This window comes from Nycticebus coucang, chromosome 4, assembly GCF_027406575.1.
Source record: "Nycticebus coucang isolate mNycCou1 chromosome 4, mNycCou1.pri, whole genome shotgun sequence".
NCBI classification, from domain to species: domain Eukaryota; kingdom Metazoa; phylum Chordata; class Mammalia; order Primates; family Lorisidae; genus Nycticebus; species Nycticebus coucang.
This window is the reverse complement of record NC_069783.1, coordinates 37573778-37599974: the sequence shown is the minus strand read 5'-3', so window position 1 is coordinate 37599974 and position 26197 is coordinate 37573778. Positions and strand designations below refer to the sequence as shown.

The 26197-nt window shown below is 35.5% G+C and overlaps 1 protein-coding gene across 6 annotated transcripts in view; it reads left to right on the top strand.

The window, feature by feature from the left end:
• MAP4K3 (mitogen-activated protein kinase kinase kinase kinase 3) overlaps positions 1-25132 on the top strand; it is a 190958-nt gene extending 165826 nt beyond the window's left edge. For all 6 annotated transcript variants that reach the window (XM_053587356.1, XM_053587353.1, XM_053587352.1 and 3 more), the window contains 12 exons: positions 902-986; positions 2335-2414; positions 6945-7005; positions 7087-7204; positions 10584-10642; positions 11967-12070; positions 13138-13309; positions 14936-15004; positions 15084-15176; positions 20349-20419; positions 22997-23052; positions 23690-25132. In XM_053587356.1, the coding sequence (XP_053443331.1) occupies positions 902-986; positions 2335-2414; positions 6945-7005; positions 7087-7204; positions 10584-10642; positions 11967-12070; positions 13138-13309; positions 14936-15004; positions 15084-15176; positions 20349-20419; positions 22997-23052; positions 23690-23777 (1056 nt within the window). In that variant the 3' untranslated portion in view covers positions 23778-25132. The remainder of the gene's footprint in view (positions 1-901; positions 987-2334; positions 2415-6944; positions 7006-7086; positions 7205-10583; positions 10643-11966; positions 12071-13137; positions 13310-14935; positions 15005-15083; positions 15177-20348; positions 20420-22996; positions 23053-23689) is intronic.
• The last annotated feature ends 1065 nt before the right edge of the window (positions 25133-26197 follow it).

The window sequence follows — 26197 nt, the reverse complement described above, 5'->3', positions numbered from 1 at the left end:
TAACATTTTGATCTTTGACGATACATGTAAAGTTCAAATGAGTGATATTATATTTCATTATGAAGTATTTATGACCCAAAAGATTTGTAAATAGGCTTGATAAAATAACATCAAAGAGGAAAGCTCTTCAGTGAATCAGACTACTTAATTAAAAGAAAAAGTTGGTATTTTGAAGGTGGAAGCACATATGTGAATTTTAAATCCTAGCCTGAGCCAAGAGCGAGACCCATCTCTTGAAAATTTAGCCTAGCATGGTGGTGGCACGCGCTTGTAGTCCCAGCTGTTTGGAAGGTTGAGGCAGGACGATCATTTGAGCCCTAGAGTTTGAGGTTGCTGTGAGCTATGATGACACCAATGCACTCTGGCCCAGGCAGCAAAATAAGACTCTGTCTTAAAAAAAAAAAAAAAGAAGAAGAAGAAGAAAAAGAAAAGAAATATATTCCAAATCAATTATAGTCTTTTGCTTTGTAATGTGATTTAATGATTCATACCATTTTTAGGCTCATGAAATGAAACAAGAAAAATTTCTACCTTTATAGAGGTTATCATTTCCCTTTTACTGGGGAATATTGCATTGCTGTCAATATAGGACATGTAAGTGATACTTGTATTAGCAAATTACTGTGCAGAATTAGTTGCTGTTACTGCTGTGATTATTAAGAAAAAATAAAATATGACTGAATTTTTTACTGTTTTTCTTAAATAAAAATCATTATGGTACCACTGTTAGGCAAATAATTATGATTTGATACGTTTTTTTCTGTAAATATGAAGATGATCATAATTCCAGTGTACTCTATATAGTCTCCCACATTAAAATAGGAAATAATTACATTATGTATGTTATATTAAAACCTGTTATTTGTCACTGTTTCACTTTGATTATTCTTTATTTTTATAGATGGGAGCATGTTTTTCAAAGGTTTTTAATGGGTGTCCTTTGAAAATACATTGTGCAACATCGTGGATAAACCCAGATACAAGAGGTAGTACTGTATATTGGTATTAAACTGGGACTGTGAAAGCATTTGATTTTATTCATTTTCTGTATATTTCTGAAAAAAGGTTTATTTTTATTAAATCATAGCTGTATACAACAATGCATTTATGGGGTACAATGTGCTGGTTGAAAAAAGGTTTTATTATAATTTTTCTTAAATTTTAATGTAAATATGTTTCTCTGTACTATTGTCAGTTTCAGGTGACACATAACATTAAAATTCCACCTTATAGTCACTGTATTAATATAGCAAAGTCATATACTTGGTGCCACCCCAACTTCCTCCAGAAATGTTCTTCTGCTACTGTATAGCGGTTTAATAACATTTTTTTTTGAGACAATCACTACTGCAGGTATTAAGCTACTGAGGGTCCAGTGTTTAGTGACCACTTCAAAGGATCTCTAACCTTAAAAGGGGTCATAATAGTTGTCATTAGGCACTAAACACAGTGTCTTCTTGCTATATATCTATAAATTAGTATCTATCTGTCTAAGACACATACAGTTGCGGATATTTTTATATAGGTGCTGTGTATATATGTGGTGTTTACACACACACACGTTCTTATTAAATCTTCTAAAAATCCACGGTTCATTGTTTCATAGCCAGTTGGCAGTAGAGAGCTGTGGTTTAAACCTTGTTCTGTATGACCACAAATCTGATGCCATTAATCTAGCAGTACTAATCTTAAATGCCGGGCAGTTTAAGCATACTCTTGGCACTCAGTGTTGTTCTCAATGCTTCTGTTTAGTTTGGAGAAGTTCTTGACCTTTGTCTTATCAACAGATCAGGCAGGACCATGGCTAGGCTTATTGAATGTCCTAGTAGCTATCCAGGTTTTAGTTAATTTTTTAATAGGCAGTGATCAGATACTGTTTTTTTAAATCACAATGTAATAACCCTGAAAAAATAATATTGTGTAAAAATACTTTGAATCTGTATTGGGCGATCATGATTTATAGTCTGTATGTCAGTTGCTCATGATACTCTATGGAGGTTTTAGGGAAAAGAACTGCAAAGTCTCCACCAGTCATTAGCACTGTCTGAAGAGTGAGTCTAGCATACCTCTTTTCAGAAGCTCTCTCACGTAAAAATGTTCAGCACTTTTGAAAGTTTTTGAGGCTAATATTTACATATAACTCAACTTATTAGTCTAGAGTGTTTAACCTCTTCTTAAAAACACTGCTTCTAAATCTCAGTAATATTTTTTATATATCAACACATATTTACTGAATTTTAGATTGTATAAAGCCTTTTTAAAAAGTATCTTATTAATATTTATCAAAATCAATTAATTTATCAAATCATTCAAAATCGATTATTTCTGTTTCAGATCAGTACTTGATATTTGGTGCCGAAGAAGGGATTTATACTCTGAATCTTAATGAACTTCATGAAACATCAATGGAACAAGTATGTTACTTTGTAAATTACTTCTTAAAAAATTTTTAAGTTATTATAAGCAGACAGTAAGCCAGAAATAAGTTTTAGTTTTGTTTGCTGCCTCTTTTATTTGTAAAATCTTCATGAAGCACGTTTTATTTACTGAATTGAGAAGACAGGCTCTCAGAATTAGGCCTTAACCTTGAGACACTCTTAATCTAATAGGGAAAGCAGACATACAAACCAATAACTACAACACTCAGAGTTAGATGTCCTGCTAGGAATGAGTGCACAGTCTGGCCACAGAGGTGGATGTCACCAGCATCCCCTATGGAGAGATGGGAAGAAGGGACATTTGAGGAATAGAAGTTTGCCAAGCAGACAGAGGATAAACATGGTGGGATAGAGTTGTCAAGTAACTTGGCAAGTATGGGGAACAGTGATTGGACAGTTTGGCGTATAGAACAGTGAGGCTTGATAGTTCTCACTGGGTAGTGGATGCCAAGCCCCAGAGATTGGTGTACCATGTTAAAATTCAGACCTATCTGTGTTTTAGAAATATCTGTTTACAGTGTGGCTGGAGAAAAGACAAAGAGTATTGATTGATACAGGGCAGAGGTGGAAAGGACAGAGAGGAAAAGATGGGGTTTGGAATTATATGGGGACTTTTTTTAAACAGCTTTATTGAGAGATAATTTACATATAATACAGTTCACCTAGGGACGATGAGCATTTTTTCATATGTTTTCTAGCCATTCGTCTGTCTTCTTTAGAGAAGGTTCTAGTCATCTCTCTTGCCCGTTGATATATGGGATTGTTGGCTTTTTTCTTATGTATTAATTTGAGTTCTCTAGATCCTAGTTATCAAGTTTTTGTCTGTTTCAAAATATGCAAATATCTTTTCTCATTGTATAGGTAGGTTGTTTATTTGCTTTGATTGTTGTTTCCTTAGCTGTACAGAAGCTTTTCAGTTTAAGTCCCATTTGTTTATTTTTGTTGTTGTTGCAATTGCCGCAGAAGTCTTCTTTATAAAGTCTTTTCCCAGGCTATCTTCCAGTGTTTTTCCAATGCTTTCTTTGAGGATTTTTATCATTTCATGCCTTAAATTTAAGTCCTTTATCCATCTTGAATCAATTTTTGTGAGTGGAGAAAGGTGGATATCCAGTTCTCCCAGCACCATTTATTGAATAGGAAGTCTTTCCCCCGGTGTATGTTCTTGTTTGGTTTATCAAAGATTAGGTGGTTGTAAGATGTTAGTTTCACTTCCTGTTTTTCTATTCGAATCCAGATGTCTATGTCTCTATTTTTTGTGCCAGTACCATGCTGTCTTGACCACGATGGCCTTGTAGTACAGCCTAAAATCTAGTATGCTGATGGCCCCAGCTTTATTTTTATTACTAAGAACTGCCTTAACTATATGGGTTTTTTTCTGGTTCCATACAAAACATAGAATCATTTTTTCCAAATCTGGAAAGTACGATGTTGGTATTTTAATAGAGATGGCGTTGAATCAGTAGATTGCTTTGGGAAGTATAGACATTTTAACAATGTTGATTCTTCCCACCCATGAGCTTGGTATGTTTTTCCAATTGTTAATATCCTCTGCTATTTCCTTTCTTAGGGTTTCATAATTTTCTTTATAGAGGTCCTTCACCTCTTTTGTTAGGTATATTCCTAGGTATTTTATTTCTTTGAAACTATGGTGAAGCTATGGTGAAGGGAGATTTGTTCTTAATTAGTCTTTCATCTTGGTTGGTATTGGCATATACAAAGGCTATTGACTTGTGGACATTGATTATATATCCTGAGACATTACTGTATTTTTTGATGACTTCCAGGAGTCTTGTAGTTGAGTTTATGGGGTTTTCTAAGTATAAGATCAAGAATTTGACCTCTGCTCGCATTTGGATGCCCTTTATTTCCTTGTATTGGCTAGAACTTCCAGCACTATGTTGAATAGTAATGGCGACAGATGTCAACCTTGTCTGGTTCCAGTTCTAAGTGGAAAAGCTTTCAGTTTGGGGGGTTTTTTTTTTGCAGTTTTGGCTGGGACTGGGCTTGAACCCACCACCCCCGGTATATGGGGCCGGTGCCCTACTCCGTGCAGTTTAGCTCCATTCAGTAAAATATTAGCTGTGGGTTTTTCCTAGATAGCTTCGATCGGTTTAAGAAATGTGCCGCCTATGCCTATACTCTTCAGTGTTCTAATTAGAAAAGGATGCTGGATTTTATCAAATGCTTTTTCTGCATCTATTGTGAGGATCAGATGGTCTTTTTTTTTGCTTCTGTTGATATGGTGAAAGTGCACAGCAACCTCAAACTCTTAGGCTAAAGCAATTCTCTTGCCTTGGCCTCCCAAGTAGCTAGAACTATAGGCACATGCCACCAGGCCCAGCTAATTTTTCTGTTTTTAGTAGAGACAGGGTCTCGTTCTTGCTCAGGCTGGATTCAAACTCCTGAGCTCAAGAGATCCTCCTGCCTCATCCTCCCAGAGTGCTAGGATTGTAAGAGTGAGCCACCGCACTCAGTCCAGCTAAATTTTTTAATTTTTATAGAGATGGGGTCTCAAACTCCTAGTTTCAGCCTCCCAAATTATGAGCCGCTGCACCCAGCCTTAAGCAAATGAAGGCACCTATTAACCCCACCCAGCCTCTGTGTGCAATAACTTGCATTCTTAGTTGCTTTAACATTTTAAGTTACACTACTAGAGTAATACACTCTTAGTTAAGCGTTGTCCTTCAAAGTGAAACACTTCTCCCTCCCAAAGGATACCTATCAGAGTATAGAATGAGTATATGTGAGATCTTGAATTTTTTCATCTCATTGTATAATTGATTATTAGGTTGGTTTTCTGTGGACTCTGGGAGAAAGAAACTGTAGCATGAGTCTACTAGATCAGGGAAGATGCTAAAAGGCAAGAAAATGAAACAAAACAGAGTCCTGATTTTAAATTTTTTATTTGCTATTATTGTTTATAGCTAACATTGAGTACTCATTGTGTGTCAGATAAAAGTGCTCTTTTAAGTGCTTTATAAAAAATACCTTGTTTAATTACCACTCATCTCTGTGAGATATCAGTGTTCTATTTTGTAAATAAGAACACCGAGATATAGATATTAAATAAATCACCCGAGGTTGCACAAAGTCATTGAGAAAGCAGATATACAAATCTAGGCAAACTATATAGAATATATTCTTTGTAACTGTTACATTCTTTATTTAACAGGCTGTATCACCCAGGGTCTAACTTGCTAAAGGAAGAAGGCATTAGAAATCTAGAAAAGCTTTAGCATTTTAAAACATGTAGTTAAAAATGAAAATTCAAAATGAAATCCAACACCTTAATAAAACTCCATGAATACCTTTCCACTGTCCCTGTGTTGATAATATGAAAGAAATTTGTGTCTTGATCTGGTACTTTATATATGCTTGTATTAAATAAGCAAACCCACTATATTTATAAGTGTTAAGATTTGATAATAAACCGAAGATGTGGTACAAGAGAAATACTTTTAAAGTATACATTTGCATGAAAATAAACTCAGTTCAACATTGAATTAAATAAAAATCAGTTTCTTGCGACTTTGGTAATGTGTATGTAGTGTGATTTGGAATAAGTCATTGCCCCTTTTTCTGCCTTGTTTTCTCAATGTAACCAGTGAATTCTTGATTCTGTTGTGGATTTTTTATGGAAAGGAAGAAATGTGATTTGATATCTTATCAGTCTGTGGTGCACCTATACAACTTTAAAAAACTATATGGGGCGGCACCTATGGCTCAAAGTAGTAGGGTGCCAGTCCCATATACTGGAGGTGGCGGGTTCAAGCCCAGCCCCGGCCAGAGACTGCAAAAAAAATTATAATAATAAAAATAAAATAAAATAACTATATGGCAATGCCATATTTTACTTGTTTGGAAAAATTAGACATTTTATGTACATAGTATATAGACCGTGTTTCATGAAATTCCCTTCTCTTTGTCCAGAATACTAACCACTTTGAAGTTTCCAAAGGCGCCTCTCAATTCTTACGTACTAAATTTCAGTAGTGAATTCCAAAGATATACATATATCCTTTAGGATTTATGAGTTTTTCATCGTATTCTCTCAGCATTTTTTCCCAACACATCTAGTGTTTTCATACCCTGAGTTTCACTCCACCATAATCCTTTTTTCTGTATCTTACACTCTAGAAGCCATTCGTGTGCAGTTACCTAGAGAAATACATTCAGGGGAGAATGCCCAGGAGAGTGTAAATTATTCCATCCCAGAACTAAAATGAAGGGATAGACATTATTTGAAAATGTTCTTATTTCTTGCATAGTTTCGGGTTACATAGTTGTCATCATGAGGGAGATTTACGTTAATCATATGTTAGGGTAAAATTGCATGACTATTTTTTTCTCCCACATAAATGTGTATATGTGTGTTATCATCTTGTTTTGACTGCTTTTTAAAGAATTATCCTATTGATATGACAGTTTACATGGTTAGTATGTACATATTTACATTACTGTTACATATTATCCTTTATAAACTGTGTTTTGTTTGTTTTTAATCAGCTATTCCCTCGAAGATGTACATGGTTGTATGTAATGAACAATTGCTTGCTATCGATATCTGGTATGTATTTCATTTTTTACATACCTTACAATTGTTGTTGTTTGTTATTAGTTTTTATGTGACATTTATTTTTCTCTACAGGTAAAGCTTCTCAACTTTATTCCCATAACTTACCAGGGCTTTTTGATTACGCAAGACAAATGCAGAAGTTACCTGTTGCTATTCCAGCACACAAACTTCCTGACAGAATACTGCCAAGGTAAGGACGCATTATGCTTCTGTCCTAACACCCTATAGTGTGTTAATAACATATTGTAGTGAATACAGAAAATAAAAACACGTAGTTTGGGTTAAGAGAAATCATGTGTAATGAAAAAATTCTGAGTAATATATTTTAACAAATGTTTATTGATCACAATCTTGTTCTAGAATTTTTCTACTTTCTACTTTGCAATTACATCAAACAATTTTCTCTCTGAAGTTTTAATCCTGTGTTTCTGTAGGGTAAAAAAACTAGTTTCTTTCTGTAAGTTGCTGTAATTTTATACATATAATGTTTTTGACAGATGGATTTGAGTTAACTATAACATTTATCTCAAAGAACAGTTTCTAAGCCAAGAAAACCAAAATGATTCATTGAATTTTTTGCATTACGAGATGATTACTTAGAAATCGAGGGTTTTTCTTTTTACTTTCAAGAATTTTTTATTATGCTATCTTCTTCGTTTTGTTCATTATAATATTAGACCATATTTGTTGACTGAAAGATTTTTCTAAGTCTGGCATAAATTAAATTGTATTTTATAAAAGTTTATAATATAGCCATTCCTTCTCTGTAATATTTGTTGTAAAGCAATTAATATAAAACCTTAGCTTTTAAGTACCTTAAGAATCTGTTATTCTCAACTGCTGAGTTTATATTATAGCCAAGATTTGCCCCTTTGTGCACAAAATCTTTATTAAAATTAACCTTTTTAGGGCCAGGCATGGTGGTTCACGCCTATAATCCCAGCACTTTGGGAGGGAGGCTAAGGTGGGCATATCGCCTGATCTCACGAGTTCGAGACCACCCTGAGCTAGAGCAAGACCCTGTCTCTAAAAATTAGCTGGGTGTTGTGGCAGGCACCTGTAATCCCAGCTACTCAGGAGGCTGAGACAAGAGAACCACCTGAGCCCAAGAGTTTGAGGTTGCTGTGAGCTATGACTCCAGGGCACTCTACTGGGGGCAACAGTGTGAGACTCTATCTCAAAAGAAAAAATTAACCTTCTTGATGAAAATCATTTAAAAACTACTGCTTTTTTCTGTTTTCTTAAAATACAGGTTATATTGAATTTAATTGAATCTTTGATTCAATCTTTTAAATGATTTCTTTAAAAATCATTTAAAAACTTTTTTTCTGTTTTCTTAAAATGCAGGTTATATTGAATTTAATTGAATCTTTTCATGATTACTTAGAATTGTGATTATGAACTTGATTTTTTTTATACTACAGAATATAGTTAGAGTTTAGGATGTGGCTTTTATAACTAGTCTCAAGAACTGTGGTTGGGAGGTTTTTTTATTCTTCCCAATAGTTTATCTGCCCCTCTTTTTCTCCCAGCTGCCATTTGTCTGCCTACCTACACCATCTTTTCATCAAAACTTCTAACTTGATAATCCTAAATTCCTATGGACATAGAAACTGACCACAAAGCTTTTGCATATATATAAGGTGCATATGAAGTCCTCCAAGGAATATGAGGCACATAAACTAATGCATTCGTGTTTTGATATCTTTTTAATATAATAAAAAGCTTTTCAGCTTATTTGTTTTTAGCTATGTTTAATTCTGCCAAATTTTACTGAATATACCAAATGGGCATGAAGAGTCCATATATAGATGAGACAGATTTGAGTAAGATTTCTTCCCTGAGGGAGACTTCATACAGTATGATGCTACCTCTGAGGTTTTTTACCTCCAACTTATTATTACAGGGATTTCATAATAGTCACTTTTTTTTTTTTTTTTAAGAGACACAGTCTCACTTTGTCACCCTCGATAGAGTGCTATGGCATCACAGCTCACAGCAACCTCCAGCTCTTGGGCTTAGGCGATTCTCCTGCCTCACCCTCCTGAGTAGCTGGCCCTACAGGCACCTGCCACAACACCCAGCTATTTTTTGTTGCAGTTTGGCCGGAGCTGGGTTTGAACCCGCTGCCCATAATAGTCACTTTTTAGCCAAAAAATATATCCATCCTACTTTCTTGTAGTTCATTATCTAGTAATTAATTACTATAAAATCCACTCCTGGTTCTCTTACTTATTGGCAGGATATCTAAAAACTCTATTAGGGGGTTATTTTATGTACAAGTACCACTTCTTCTGCTACAGTGAACACAACTTACACATCTTCAACTGAGCATCTTGTTCTTATTCTGAAAATTGAGAGCCTTGTAGTTCTCATTCCTGAAGATAGATACTCGTACCAAATTAAAATTCCTTAGTGAAGCATAAGCTTTGGAATTTGAATAGACTTGAATTTAAATCGTGTATCATTACTAGCTATGGGACCCTTGGGTAAATTACATAACCTCTCTAAGCATATTCAGCTATACATGGAACCAGTATACTCATCTTGCAGAGTTGTTTTGAAAATGATAAATTATGTAAAGTACCTACATGAACTAGTGTTATATATGCTTGGTTATTAACTCTGTTGTCAGTTGTATAAGTGACAAAAACATCCACCAAGAAGATTCTTCTGAGCTTGTTTGGACTTACAGTGAAGGTCACCCATGTGCTATAAAATTTGTATGTAAAATTGTACAGCTTTATTTAAAAAAAAAAAAAAAAAAAGACCAGTACAGAGCACTGACATCTAATCTTTGGCACATTTATGTATTTAAAGGAAGTTTAAATAGGTGTACAGAAATGGAGACATTTGAGGTTTGCACAGCTTGACGCACTATCATTCTCCCTTATTTTAACTTTCGTTATAAATGACATGTGAACGTGTATTTTTTAAATTGTAGCTGTAAAATAATTCAAAATGGGTTTTTACCTATTACAGTTGAGTCAGATGTTACTGCAGGACTCCTAAAGTCCTTTTGTAGAATATCAATATTCTACTTTTCCTGAGTAGAGAAATAAAGATGTCTACATAAAAGAAGTTCTTAAATTGTTGAAGCAGTAAGACAACTTTTTATATGGCTTAAATTTATTATAAGCACTAAAAATATCTTTTCACAGTTTTTGACTTATCTTCTCATTTGTATCTTTTAATAATCCAAACTTACTAATTCAACAAATTGAATGCTACCTATAAATTGAGGTGCCAGAAATGTATCAGTGGAAAAAAATATCAATTAAAATTCATAGGTATTTTCCTTTATGATTTGTTCTTCTTGTGTTTTTTAAAGGGATCCCAAGATCATATACTGCTATAGGTTTTTTTTCATATTTAAATTTTTAATCCGTTTGGAATTTCTTGGAGGACATGAGAAACAGATTAACATTTAACTCTTCTTTTTAATGTGAGACCTATTTTGTCAGCACTAGTTTTTGAACTCTTCCTTTCTCTACTGATCTGTAATAGCACCTTTATCATATGCTGAGTTTGTCTATATGTACTGTACACTCATTTCTATTTACATTTAGGAAATTTTCTGTATCAGCAAAAATTCCTGAAACCAAGTGGTGTCAGAAATGTTGTGTTGGTAAGTAACCTGTCCAGTAGCATGATGAAGCTCCCTGGTTTTGCAGTGGCTAAGAAAACCCCATTTCATTTTTTCACTTTTAAATCTAGTTTAAAACAGTGCTAGTCCAGAGCATTCTGCCAGTAGCAGTTCATCACCCCTCAAGTAAAATAGATTTCTTGGCCATTACCTTGTACTTAGCAGGTGTTTAGCAAATAATTTGGTGACTAGAGAAATGAATGACTTTTTGTGTTGCCACACTTTGTCCTTAACTGGATGCAAGTTTTAGAGAGGAGAATGGCAGAACGCACGCACGAGCAGTTAGATAGAGATAGATCATGAGAGGCCTTCTGTAAACATGCGCTATGCAGTAGGGAAGAAAGTCTTGAGCTAGAGCAGTAGCAGCGGAAATGAAAGGAGTATCCAGGACCAAAGGGGAAAGATACCAGAGATGACTGAGACCTCAACCCCAGAAGACTGGCGGGATGGCAGGGTGTCGTTATCGGGAGACAGGAAGAGCTGCTGGATTAAGACAAAGGGGAGATGACAAGGTTAGGTTTATACATGCTAGCTTCAGTAACTATTAGAACATCCAGCAGACCAACTTTATAGGAGTAGAAAGGGGCCGGGTTTTTCTTCTGTTTGCTTTGGCTGGGTGATTTTGCTGTTTACCTCCTCTCTACCATTTAAATATTTCAAATCTATGTGAAGTTTGTGGATTTTACTGTTCTTTTTACTGATTAATTTTTTTGTCTTTATTTCAAATAAATTCACTTTATATATTAACCAGAAGAAAAATACAAAATAGGAAGCGATACAATTTTATTGCTTTTAAACCTGTATTTTTAAGGTTTGATTACTGTCTATAATGCTTTCTGGTGACCATGACAGTTTCATAAAAAGGAGTGAGATGGACAAGTGTTTTATTTTTAGAAACAAAGCATTATTGCCACCAAATATTACTACAAAAAACACCCTGTGAACCACCTAAGTGTGTTGTATCCCATCATTTTGACAACTTTTCCACAAATTTAGTTTAACCCTTTTTTAGGATGTTGCTACTTAGTTAATTTCCCTGTTACGATAAGACCTGAAGTCCTTCTCCCTGGTCTCCCAACTCCATTATAACTGGAGATTTTATTTGTGCATACAAATAAAAATCCTGCATATGTTGAGGACATTTCCTACTATTACCTGAAACAGCATTTCTTTTTTACTGTGCTGTCTTAATTAAGAAATCACATTGGCATCTAGATTTTGTTTCTGTTTTGAGCATGGAACTATAATTTATAAGGACTTTGTAGGTATTGTGAGAGAACTCATATTTACTTTTTTGCCTTGACAGTGAGAAATCCTTACACAGGCCATAAATACCTGTGTGGGGCCCTGCAAACTAGCATCGTTCTATTAGAATGGGTTGAACCAATGCAGAAATTTATGTTAATTAAGGTAAGCATGAAAGCCAACATGTCACATTCTTTGTATAAAAGCTTGTCAACTGGGCGGCGCCTGTGGCTCAGTGAGTAGGGCGCCAGCCCCATATACCGAGGGTGGCGGGTTCAAACCCAGCCCCGGCCAAACTGCAACAAAAAATAGCCGGGTGTTGTGGCGGGCGCCTGTAGTCCCAGCTACTCGGGAGGCTGAGGCAAGAGAATCGCTTAAGCCCAAGAGCTGGAGGTTGCTGTGAGCTGTGTGATGCCACGGCATTCTACCGAGGGCAGTAAAGTGAGACTCTGTCTCTACAAAAAAAAAAAAAGCTTGTCAACTTTTCTATTCTTTAGAAATACATTTTTTTAGTTAATTCTCAAGTTAGTGTTTATAGTGATTTTGGATTACATGGCAGGGTGTGAAAATCTGCCCAATTATAAGCTACTCAATTGGCCTGATAACAGTTTTGAAAGAATCTAGAGAAACAGTTCAGGGGTATGATATTAGGTTGGACAGGTGACTTATAAAGCTCCCTTCCAGCTTTCATATCTTAAAATTGTGTGATTTTAACTTTAAAATTTTTTACAGTGATAAACCTAACAGTCTTCATAAGGAAACTTCCTAATTTTGATTTTTCTGCATACTCTGAATTTCTGTGACAAGAAGCAGTCTTCTTAGAATAGACTTTATTTTTTATTGTATATATATATATTTTTTTTTTTTTTGGAGACAGAGCCTTAAGCTGTTGCCCTGGGTAGAGTGCCATGGCATCACAGCTCATAGCAACCTCCAACTCCTGGGCTCAAGCGATTTTTCCTGCCTCAGCCTCCCAAGTAGCTGGGATTACAGGTGCCCACCACAACGCCTGGCTTTTTTTTGGTTGCAGCTATCATTGTTGTTTGGCAGGCCCAGGCTGGACTCGAACCCGCCAGCTCAGGTGTACGTGGCTGGCACCTTAGTCGCTTGAGCCACAGGCACCAAGTCAAAGAATAGACTAATAAAACAAAATTGTTTACAGTATTCTCATAGAATTATTTGACTTTTGTTTTCTTACATTTAATGTATTATTTTTTTTTTTCTTTCTCTAGCACATAGACTTTCCTATACCTTGTCCACTTAGGTTATTTGAAATGCTGGTAGTTCCTGAACAGGAGTACCCTTTAGTTTGTGTTGGTGTCAGCAGAGGGAGAGACTTCAACCAGGTGGTTCGATTTGAGACTGTCAATCCAAACTCTACCTCTTCATGGTTTACAGAATCAGGTTTGTGATTTTTATGGAATTATTATGGCCAGTGCATATGCTGGTTTTCTAAGTCATGAGTTTACATGTCTCTTTTTAAGCAAAAACTACATTAAAAGCCTATGTTCAATAACTATAAACTGGAAGAAGATGACTTTAAAATAGCTAACTCGTTTGGTACATTTAAAACGATTTGACCAAGCATGTACATTGAAGGCACATACATCAATTTTTATGTTTGGTAATGAATATGGTAAGAATCTGATCCTCAATGGCCTGTATTTAGTGCATATTAATAAACAATTTTGCAGGAACACATCTCTTACTATAAAATAAGATAAACACCTGAGTCATTTTATGGTTTTTGAAAAGCATATGACTTTTAAATAACACAGTTTATCTTGAACGTCATTTTGTGTAGGTAGCAATTAAAGACACATTTGTATTAATCTTACTTGAAAATAATTGCACTTTCCCTCAAGGCTCGACACCTGTAGCTCAAGCGGCTAAGGCGCCAGCCACCTACACCAGAGCTGGCAGGTTCAAATCTAGCCTCAGCCTGCCAAACAACAATGACAACTACAACCAAAAAATAACCGGGCGTTGCGATGGGTGCCTGTAGTCCCAGCTACCTGGGAGGCTGAGGCAAGAGACTTGCTTAAGCCCAGGAGTTGGAGGTTGCTGTGAGCTGTGATGCCATAGCACTCTACCCAGGGCAACAGCTTGAGGCTCTGCCTCCAAAAAAAAAAAAAAAAAGCACTTTCCGTCAATAAAAGTAAATAAGTTTATGTATATGCTAATATTTTTAATACTTCATATGTTTCACATTTATTTTTTATTTTTTTGAGAGAATTTTGTTAAAAACATAGGAAACATTTAAAACATATTAAAGCATATTAACATGGGAAATATTTAAAAGTGTAGGCACTTAAAAATTTCATAAATGTCAAAATTTTCGGGTATTTTATGTGATTTTAAAAGGTATGTCCCTAAAAATTTACATATTATATAGCTCCACTTGCCCTGCCTCTTTGAAAACTGTCAGGTGGTGTTACCTTTTAATCACAGTCACTCACTTTAGTAGGAGTGTTGGTGAGGAGATCATTGCGTATTTAGTATATACCACTGCTGCCCAAATTTGAACATGCATCAGAATCCCTGGGAGACCTGTTAAAATACATTGCCAAGCCTCACCCCAGAATCTCTTTAATCAGTAGATCTAGAGTGGGTCCTGGGAATATTCTGTAAATTCCCAGTTGATGCTGGTGATGTTGATATATGAATCATAGTGTGAGAACTACACATAGTATACACAAATCTCAGGCTAATAGCAAAGCTGATCTTTGAAAAATAAAACAGAAAAGCAGCATTATAGAATGTTTGAAGTACTATCAGCCCTGCATATCTGTGGGTTTACGTCACAGTAGCATTGACAGTAGCTAACGTTTGCTGTGTTGAACAATTCCATGTTTTAGTACTTGCATCAGCATTTGAACCCAAGTAGTCTGGCTCAACTACTATGTATGTGTTGTAAAAATTTATATCCATTTGAAATACTATTACCATTAAAATTCTTTCTCTTAGATGTTTCTGTGCTTTAAATATTATGGTTTTCTATAAGTTTACCAAGCTTTGTTTGCATTGTAGATACTCCACAGACAAGTGTTACTCATGTAACCCAACTGGAGAGAGATACCATTCTTGTGTGCTTGGATTGTAAGTTTTTATTTATGAATGTCTTATTTTAATAAGACATCTTTAATCTTCATTTCTGAGTGACTGTTTTCCCTCCTAGGTTGTATAAAAATTGTAAATCTCCAAGGAAGATTAAAATCTAGCAGAAAATTATCATCAGAACTCACCTTTGATTTCCAGATTGAATCAATAGGTAAATCAAAGTTTTTATGTTTCTTTGCATTTTGAACTGCTTAAAACAATTTATTATCTGGGTCTCTATTAGCCTTCACTTTTATACATTCTTGAAAGTAGTTTAGTAATGTTCTTTTCCTTGCAGATTTGGCATTTTCAAAAGACATAGTTAAGTATCATTTCTCAGATAGGTACAGTGGCTTGTGCCGATTAATCCCAGCACTTTTGGAGGCAGGGGTGGGAGAATCATTTGAAGCCAGGAGTTTAAGACTAGCCTGGCAACATAGTGAGACCTGTGTCTCTATGAAAAAAAATTTTTAAAAACTTAGCCAGGCGTGATAGCTTGTATCTGTAGTCCTAGCTACTCAGAGGCTGAAGTGGGAAGATTGCTTAAGTTAAATCTTAAGTCCGAGGTTACAGCAAGCTATGATCATGTCACTTACACTCCAGCCTGAGCAACAGAGTGAGATCCTGTCTCAAAAATGAGTAAATATTATTTCTCCTAATATAGTTATGAATTCCCATTTCTTCCTGATCATGGAGAGTTTCCCTGTAAGCACTTTAAAATTTAATATGTAGTGTACCCTGTTGTATTTTTGCTGTTGTATTTGCTGACCAGAAAAATCTATGGAATTTCCTTGCCATTTTTAGCATTTTGCTGGATAAGAATTTTTTCTGGAAAAGCATTTCAGACAGAATTAGTATTCTAAAATGATTACTTCCAGGAAAAATAAGGTGAAAATGATCATATATAGGATAATGCTAGGAAAATGAATGATAATCAGTTTAACTGTATACACATTTTCTGGTGTCCTTTATCAGTAGAATAAAGGATTGGCAGTGGGTAAAGCCAAGGGCAGACAGTTCGCTTGTCTTTTTCCTAGTTCTGTTTTCTTTAGCTAGAATATCCCTCACCCAACAAACAAATGATAATGGTAAGTCAATTTGGGAAGACATCTGATTCAAGGTATTAAAATGGAATCCATGCTTTAAAAAGACATAGCAAGGGGTCAAAAACCAAGGTGAACAACAGAAACTCAAAAAGCAGTGTTCAGGCCTAGCAGGCCTGCTGGGCTTGGAGTGTAGAAGCAGACCATAGCTGGGCTCTTGAGTAATAAAGAAAACTGAAAATGCCCCAGAAGAGACAGGAAACCACAGCCAGGCTCTTGTCACCTACAGGCATGACGTCTCTGTAGTTGATTTTTACCCACCCCTAATGAAAGAGAAAATCCTTATCCTGGGCCCGTTGTTTCAGATGATAGACAAAGAAAAAATTCTGAACAAAAATCAGTGTTTAATACTAATGCTAAACTCAAATAAGATTAGCACAGAGAACAAAAATTATGATCTAATCTTAATGAAAATTGATTTTTAAAAAACATAAATACACGTAAAATATTAGTAAATGGGATTATACATTATCAAGTAATAGACTTATCCCAAGAAAGCAAGGATAGTTCAGCATCAGAAAATGTGTTCATGTAATATACTACACTACTGAAAGAGAAAAATCATAAAATTTTTCTGTAGATACATAAAAAAGCATTCTGTATAGTTTAAGTTATTAATGATTTTTTTAAAAATGCTTCTTAGCATATTATGAATAGCAGGAAATGTCCTTTACTTAGCAAAACTGATTAAATATACCATGTTTAATGGTCAAACTAACTTCTGTTAAAGTGGAGAACAAGAGTTGTTTGCTATTAGTACATTTTAGCATTGTCTCATTAGACAAGAAAAAGGAATTATGAATATTAGGGGGGGAAAGTAGATTCCTTTTTGTTGATAATGTGATCATCTGCGTAAAATATAAAACTCTATGAATTGCTAGAGCTCATAAGAGAATTCAAAATTGTTAGAAGTAATAGGGGAAACACTTGAAGAAACTGCCCTGGGAGAACACTTTATGAGGAGGAGCTCACCACCCCCCCACCCCCCGCCCCGGGCAATTGAAGCAACACCAAAAATAACTTTACCGGGATCTGATCAAACTAAAAAACTTCTGCACAGCCAAGAACACAGTAAGTAAAGCAAGCAGACAGCCCTCAGAATGGGAGAGGATATTTTCAGGTTATGTTTCTGACAAAGGTTTGATAACCAGAATCCACAGAGAACTCAAACTTATTAATAAGAAAAGAACAAGTAATCCCATTTCGTTGTGGGCAAGAGACTTGAACAGAAGCTTCTCTGAAGAAGATAGGCGCATGGCCTACAGACACATGAAAAAATGCTCATCATCTTTAATCATCAGAGAAATGCAAATCAGAACCACTTTGAAATATCATCTAACCAGTAAGAGTGTCTCCCATAACAAATTCCCAAAACTACAGATGTTGATGTGGATGTGGATGTGGAGAAAAGGGAATACTCCTGCCCTGCTGGTAGGAATGCAAGCTAATCTGTCCCTTTTGGAAAGAAGTATGGAGAATACTCAGGGATCTAAAGGTAGACCTGCCGTTCAATCCTACAATTCCTCTACTAGGCATATATCCAAAAGACAAAAAAATCACATTATAACAAAGATATTTGCACCAGATTGTTCATTGCAGCTCAATTCATAATAGCCAAGTCATGGAAGAAGCCCAAGTGCCCATCGACCCATGAATGGATTAATAAATTGTGGTACATGTGCACCATGGAATATTATGCAGCCTTAAAAAAGATGAAGACTTTACCTCTTTCATGTTTATATGGATGGAGCTAGAACATATCCTACTTAGTAAAGTATCTCAAGTATGGAGGAAAAAGCATCCAGTGTACTCAGTACTATTATGAAACCAATATACAATCACTCTTACTTTCATATGAAGAATTGATCACAGCTATGGCCCAGGCTGAAGGAGGCGGGGGGGAAGGTTAGATGGAGGAAAGGTGAATGGTGGGATCACACCTGTGGTGCATATTGCAAGGGTACATGTTGGATCTATTAAGTATAGAGTATAAATGTCTTAACAATAATTAAGTAAATGAGGTGAGGGATATATTAACCAGTACGATGTAAGCACTCCAAATTGTATATGAAATCAGCACCATAAATGCATTAACGTATACATGATCTACCTCTTTATGATTTAATAAAAAATAAAAAAGTAACAGATAATGAATAACTTTCCTAAATAATCAGTGAAAAATTTAATAGGAAAAAAGATCCCTTTCACAATGACAATAAATAATTTGCAGAAGAATAAGTGTAATCCAAACATGTTTAAGACCATTATCTAGGAAATTTCAAATTATTTCTTAAAGACATAAAAGAAGATTTGAGCAAATGAAGAACTGTATCATGTTCATGGGTAGAAAGACTCAATATGAGAAAGGTGTCAGTTCTTCACAAGTTAATCCACAAATTCTGTGCATTTGCGGTAAGAATTCCAGTGAGGTATTTTGTGCCACCTGAGAAGCTCATCCTAAAATTTGTATGGACCTCAAAAAACTAAAAATAGAACTACCATATGACCCAGCAGTTCTGCTAGATATATATCCAAAGGAGGGGAATTCAGTATATTGAAAAGATACCGGCTCCGCGTCTGTAGCTCAAGCGGCTTAGGCGCCAGCCACATACACCAGAGCTGGCGGGTTCGAATCCAGCCTGGGCCTGCCAAACAACAGTGACAGCTACAACCAAAAAATAGCCGGGCGTTGCGATGGGCACCTGTAGTCCAGCTACCTGGGAGGCTGAGGCAAGAGAATCGCTTAAGCCCAGGAGTTGGAGGTTACCACAGCACTCTACCCAGGGTGACAGCTTGAGGCTCTGTCTCAAAAAAAAAAAATAAATAAATAAAAGATATCTACACTCCCTGTTTATTGCAGCACTATTCACAGTAGCCAAGATTCAGAATCCACCTAAGTATCCTTCAGAAGATGAATGGATAAAGAAATTGTGGTACATACACGCAAGGGAATAGTGTGTAGCCTACAAAAAAAAAAATGAAATTCTGCTATTTGCAACAGCATGGATGGAACTGGAGAACATTATGTTATGTGAAATAAGCCAAGCACAGAAAGCCAAATCTCACTCATGTGGACACTGAATATGAAAAACAGTCAGTCTCATAGAGGCAGAAGGTGGAATGGTGGCTGCAAGGGCTAGGGAGGGTAGTGACATGGGGATGAGGCAAAAATTGTGCATGGAGTGAACAATGTTTGATAGCACAACAAAGTGATTGAAATCAACAGTAAGTTAGGGTACACCTCAGAATAATTAAAAGAGGGGAACTGGAATGTTCCTATAACACAAAGGAGTGATAAATGCCTGGAGTAATAAATACTCCTATTACTCTAATTTGATGAATTCACGTTGAATGCATGTATCAAAACATCACATGTACCCTGTAAGGATATATAACTAATATGCGCATATTCCATAATAATTAAAAATGAATATTAAAAAAGAAAGGAATTTACATGGGAAAGTCAAAGACCAAGGATGGTAACATAATAAATGTTGACAAGTGCTTGCTCTACACAATATTGAAACTTATCTTCAAGCTGTAGTAATTAGGACAGTGTGATATTAACACGGGGACAGACAGAAGAGAGGGCCCACGTGTAAATGGAATTACAGCATTATGCGTCAGTAGAGAGATGATGGACTGTTTGACAAGTGATGCTGGTACAGTAAGTTATCTGCAGGAAGCTGAATTAGATTGCTTCCTTGCTGAATATGCATAAAAATATGTATTGAATATATAAATATTAAAAGCTTTAAGTTTTATAAAGTTTTACTGTATATATTATACATGAGAATGAAAAGTACCAAATTTATAATGATGGTTATCTCAGGGAAGAAGGAAAGGCTGGAATGGGATCAGGGAAAGGGTACATAGGGGATGCCAGCTGTATTTGCTTTTATTTAAAGCAAATAGGCAAAATGTTAGAATTTGACAGTTGAGTGGTAGATACATTTGTGTTTTTATGCTTTTCTCTATATTTTTCTATATGTTTGTGGTATTTTTAAAAATTATTTAAGAAAAAATATTTTCAGTGAATTTTCCTTTTGTCAAAAAGATGAATAAGCTCTGTGTAGTGTGTTTTGAAACTTTCAAATGTAAAGATGCACTGCAAGTATGGAATAGCTGACATTAGTTACTAATTGAAATACTGCTGTCCAAGATAGAAAGAGGAGTGAAGTGATGCTTATCAGTTGAACTTTTGTACTATTAACAGTAATTGAGCTGTTCTTGCCTGCTAGTTTGCCTACAAGACAGTGTGCTAGCTTTCTGGAAACATGGAATGCAAGGTAGAAGTTTTAGATCTAATGAGGTAAGTAATCTTTTTAAAGTTACAGCCATTAAATAGTCACAAGACATTATCAAATTTCACTCTTAACTTTGCAGAATTCTTTTTTTTTTTTAAGGTTATATAATATCTCTTTATTTATTTATTTTTTGTTTTTTTAATTTTTTTATTGTTGGGGATTCATTGAGGGTACAATAAGCCAGGTTACATTGATTGCAATTGTTAGGCAAAGTCCCTCTTGCAATCATGTCTTGCCCCCATAAAGTGTGACACCCCCCTCCCTCCATCCCTCTTTCAACTTTGCAGAATTCTTAAGTGATACAAGTAATGCTTGATTTGCTAACTTTACTAATACTTAGCGTATTTGGTCTACTGATAAAGCCAATAGACCATGCTTTATAGTCTCTTTCTCTTCATTACTCAAACAACGTCAGTGCATATTTAATGTTTATTCTAGATTAGTCTAGATGATCACCCTCAAATTCAGAACAAGACCTTCCTAGTACTGCTAAAAGTGAGCCAACTATGATTTTCTTTCAACTTCCCCTGGCCATTGCCTGGATTTGGAAAAAGAGAGCTGCTGTGGGCTCTCCCTGTCCTGAAGCACTTTTTCTACCTTGTATTTCAGATAATGACCAACACAGGCTATATGCAAAGGGTTCTACATTTCTCTTAAGCCAACTTGCCCCCTGTTTCTGTTATCCCTATTCAGTTGACATTTATTAAATTCTTTGCCCTTTTCTCCTCCCTTTTTTATTAATGTTTTATCTGTATCACATGAGTCCTTCCATCCTTACAGGAATAATATGGCTCCAAGCCATGTGACATATTCAGTACAGTTCACCATTTATGGCAGGAAGTTTCGGAGTTATAAACATGAACAAGATATGGTACTTAACCCTCTATAATGTTAATAGGCAAGTAAAATTATCAAAAAATTCTTCCAGTACCCCACGCCAACTTTTACTTGATCCTTGGAAGAAGAGAATCCTCCAGTCCCTTGAGCAGGAAAATAGCTCATTGGTTTCCTGAATTTTCGTTCATTAAGCTGAGAGCATTTCTTCTCACAAAGTTAGGAGTGTGGCGTAGTGATCATGAGCATGGGTTCTAGAGTTGAGACACTCAGATTCAAGTCTGAACCCTTAGGACCTTGTGACCTTGGCATGTCACTTAGTTGAGAGTTGTTAAGATGAAATGAACATGTAATGTGCTTAGGCACCTTCCTATGGTGCGGAGCCCATAGGAAGTGTAGAAGAATGGTAGTTGCTAATATGTTTCCAGCGAGCCATTCCCCCAAGTGAGCGCACTTGTCAATAGGATCTTCTAAAATTACCTGAGGGACTGAAGCAAGGAGGTTAAGAACAATCAACAGCCCATGAACACTAGTCAAAGAAAAAAAAGCATTATAGACAGAATAGAATGTTTTTAAAAACAAACAAACAAACAAAGATGGGTGGCACCCATAGCTCAGTGGGTAGGGCTCCAGCCACATACACTGTGGCTGGCCAGATCGAACCCGGCCCAAGCCAGCTAAAGCAACAATGACAATTGCAACAAAAAAACAGCCAGGCATGGCAGGCACCTGTAGTCCCACTACTTGGGAGGCTGAGGCAAGAGAATCACTTAAGCTTAAGCCCAAGAGTTTGCTGTGAGCTGTGACACTACAGCACTCTACCGAGGGCAACTAAGTAAGACTCTGTCTCAAAAAAAAAAAAAAAAAAAATGAAAGAAAGAAAGAGAAGTTTGTCAAAAAATCACCTGAAGGACTTTCTCAGGCAATATAGGCAGCCCTTCAACACAGCACCTCCAAAAATGTTATGTCCCTCTAATAGGCCCCAAAATACATTGGGAATCACTGTCATAAGCCTCTGTCAGGGAAGTGAGCATGTTGTTTTCTTTATGCTGAATTACAATGGAAGTTAGGAATCATTAGTGAGAATCACTAGTGTTTGCAGAAAAACTAATTGTGGGGGTATTGATGGAATGAATTTAGTTTCAAAATAAAATTGCAAGAGAATGAACACTTCTTTAGGTAGGTTTTATACCCATTAATCTATAAGAACACTCCAAAATGCTGCTTCAGGATAGATCTTTTCTTTCCCATTTTTAAAGAAGGCAGAACCATTTCTAACAAATTACATATCTTGCCCAGTGTCACAGCTAGTAAGTGGGAGAACTGAGATTAAAACTGAAGTCAGGTATGACTTTGAAAGATCTCCTAGTGTACCACATGGCAACCTAAGAACCAGATTTAAGTGGCCTGACCCATGGCTACCAGTAGCCTTGCTGTTAACATTGACATAAATGGCAAAGGGCTCTAGTAAATAAAATGAACTTGGTGCTTTGTTTTTAAGTTTTTCCCAGGAAATCTGGGATTTAACAAGTATTTTCCTTTGCCTGTATTTTGTGATTAATTCAAAATTAGCCTCATTCTTCCTAGACTTAACAAATTGATGTATCAACATGCTGACTTAAATAATCATGCAGGGATGTATTTCCATCTTAGGGATTATATTTCTTTTCTGTAGAGTTATAATGAAATGCACATATAAATTTTTTTATCTTTAATTTCAGAAATTAATTTATATTTTAACTGAACAGGTAACACAAGAAATTTCAGATAGCACAAGAATTTTCAGGCTGCTTGGATCTGACAGGTATGAAAACAGGCTGTTATTAAATACACAGTACTAAATGTTTTTATAAATCTAGTATGAAACTGGTTTCTTTTGGAAGAGAATTGAACTTGTGCAATAGTATGTTGAACACTGTATTTTTCACACTATAAGAATTCACAAGTCAGAAGCTGTAAAGCATTTGAAAATGTACCTGATCTTCCAGGTAACAGGAATTTATACATCGGTCAGTACTAATTTGCATTAAACGTACCATCAAAAGTCTGATTTTTAGCAGAAGAGGAAATACCACATAGTGACAAAACAGAACTTTTTGGTTTTAGTGCCAATAGGATTTTAGAGATCTGTTCTAATTTAGCTTTGGTTCTTGAACTGCAAATTACTTTTAGAATTTGCCATAAGCACTGAGTTTCTTTCTCCCCACCTCTGATTCTTAGAAGAACACTGGCTTAGAGGTGGGAGGGAGTAGGCAGCAAGAACTGGAGCTAGAACCGGCCCTGTAATCACAGTGAAAGCAAATGATTTGTAGCCACAAAACTAATAAGTAGCATTTATAGAGACATATAATGGAAAAGAAATGGAAAGTTTTTCTGCTACCATTTGTTTTTAAGAATAACTTTGTTTTGTTGTATGTTTTTTGTTTGTTTATTACTTTTAGGGTCGTGGTTTTGGAAAGTAGGCCAACTGATAACCCTACAGCAAATAGCAATTTATACATCCTGGCGGGTCATGAAAACAGTTACTGAGAATTGTTATGCTTTGACAGTTAACTGTAGAAAGAAAGAACACTACCGCTGCAACATTAATGGATGCGTGAAGCTGTACAAAAGCTGCAGTAACCTGGCTTCAGTTACTTTGTAATTTATTGTGGCATGAGACAAGATGGGGAAAATTTTTGTTTTAAGTGGTATGGATATGTTTAGCATATTGAACCACACAAGTGCTTAATTCATTGTTATGTAATCTTTGTACATATAGGCAGTATTTTTCTGTGAAACTTCATATTGCTGAAGACATACACTAAGAATTTATGTAGATAATGTACTTTTATGGGATGTACAAGTAAGTGTCTTATCTGTACAGATGTAAATGTTGACAAAAATGCAATTGGGGTTAATATTTTAAGAATTCTTTAGTATATTCTTGGGTATGGTTATATTACAAAATGGGATGCTGGAAAAGAAGCAGCACATTTAACACTATTGTATTTTTATCATATGTAATTTAGAATATGAATACAAATATGAATACAAATCTTGTAACTTTTAAAATTGTAATGGAGGCTGTAATCATTTTATAATCTTGTTTTTAATTTTAATGCAAGTACACTGGTGTTTATATTTGCACAAAGTATTGATATGTGATGTATTAAGTCACAAAAGTAAGCTGTGACGTCTATATGCATTTGGCTCTACAACTTCTTTTTTAAATGTATTTGGATTGTTTTCTATGTTAAACAAACCAATTACAATAACCATCTGTTGTAGTAACTGGTCTTTTTATATCTGAGCAGAACCCTATAAGATTGCTTGTCTGTGCAAAAAACAATACCTTTGAAAAATTTGAATCACAGAATAGCGGTACCATGATGTTAACATTGCGATCGTTGTCTGAAGTACAGTATGCACAAAGAATAAATTAGCACAATTAAAGAGTCCACACTAAACATTTCATATAATCACATTGAAGAACTATAACATTCCATAGAGTGAAGTAGTTCAAATTTCTTGTGGAATTTTTACTTTGGTTGGCCTTATTTTATGATCTCTTTCTTATTTCTTTTGATTTAGAGTATTAACACATGGCCAAAATAATTTAGTTACTACCTCATACAGACAATATATAATGGTTACTACGCATCACAGGAACCTAGTTTTGCTTTAAGTCATTTTTGATTGCTTTTTTCCCAATGGAATATGTATATACCAAGTTTTAGCAAAATGCACACTTTGGCTCTTTTTGTTATATGTTCTTTATAATGTAAGTATATACGCTAAGAACAAACTAAATTGTGATTTATGATCTTCATTTATTTTAATTGATAATGGTTTTAAATGTGTTCCGCATTGTATATATTGTAAAATAAACATGTTTTTTAACATGCTGTTGTATAGTACCTTAATGTATATACAGAACACTAAAACATATTAAGAGGAAGGAACTTTATTAAATTGTTTTGTATTTAAATTCTGAAGTACCAAGTTCTGGGCCCTCATGATTTGATTTTTATTTGATCTGATCTCAAGTTCATGAAACAGTAATACTCTCCCATTTGAGAAAAGAGCGTGTTTTGTAGAATTTTTAACTTTCTGATCAGAAAAGTAATTAAACATTTGTAGTTTTTTGGTTAGAGCAGGAGTGGGCAGACTACAATCCTCAGCCCAGTCCGGCCAACTGCCTATTTTTGTAAATAAGGTTTTACTGGGACACACACCACATTCATTTGCATGTTGTCTATGACTGCTTTTGTGCTACAGTGTTGGAATGGAATGGTTTCCAAAAAACCGTACGGCCCGAAAAACCTGGAATGTTTACTGTCTGACCCTTTACAGAAAAAAAATTGCCAGCAGCTGGGTCAGCGAAAGGAGGTAAGGAGAGGGAAGATAAGTGAGAAGAACGGTTTTGGGTGCCAAGAGGCACGGTTTCTACTTTTGCTTATGCTGCTACCTGTCACAGTGCCTTCAATAAATTGCCTTGACTAAAATAGTTTCCACGTTTAAAACCTTACAGATGCTAATAATTGTAATGATTGTTATGTGTTCATTTATCACTTTTCCCAAATACATCTTGAATGATCTTAGCGTTTATGACTGATTAATGACTATGATTTAAAACACATCTTGATATAGTATAACAGTGTCATCAATTTGCTAAAAACCAGACTCATGGAAAAAGTTTTCAAGAAATTAAGATTCTGTTCTTGGCTCTTATTAACAAAGTTGTTAATCCTTTTTCTGGACTTTTTTTTTTTTTTTCCAGTTCCAAGATCTGTGAAGTCAATATAAAGGGTCATATCTCGTAAAATGTTAATTGCCACATTTTTCTTTTTCTGAGACAGAGTCTGACTCTCACCCTGGGTAGAATGCTGTTGCATCATCATAGCTCACAGCAACCTCAAACTCTTGGGCTCAGGCTACCCCCTTGCCTCACCCTCCCGAGTAGCTAG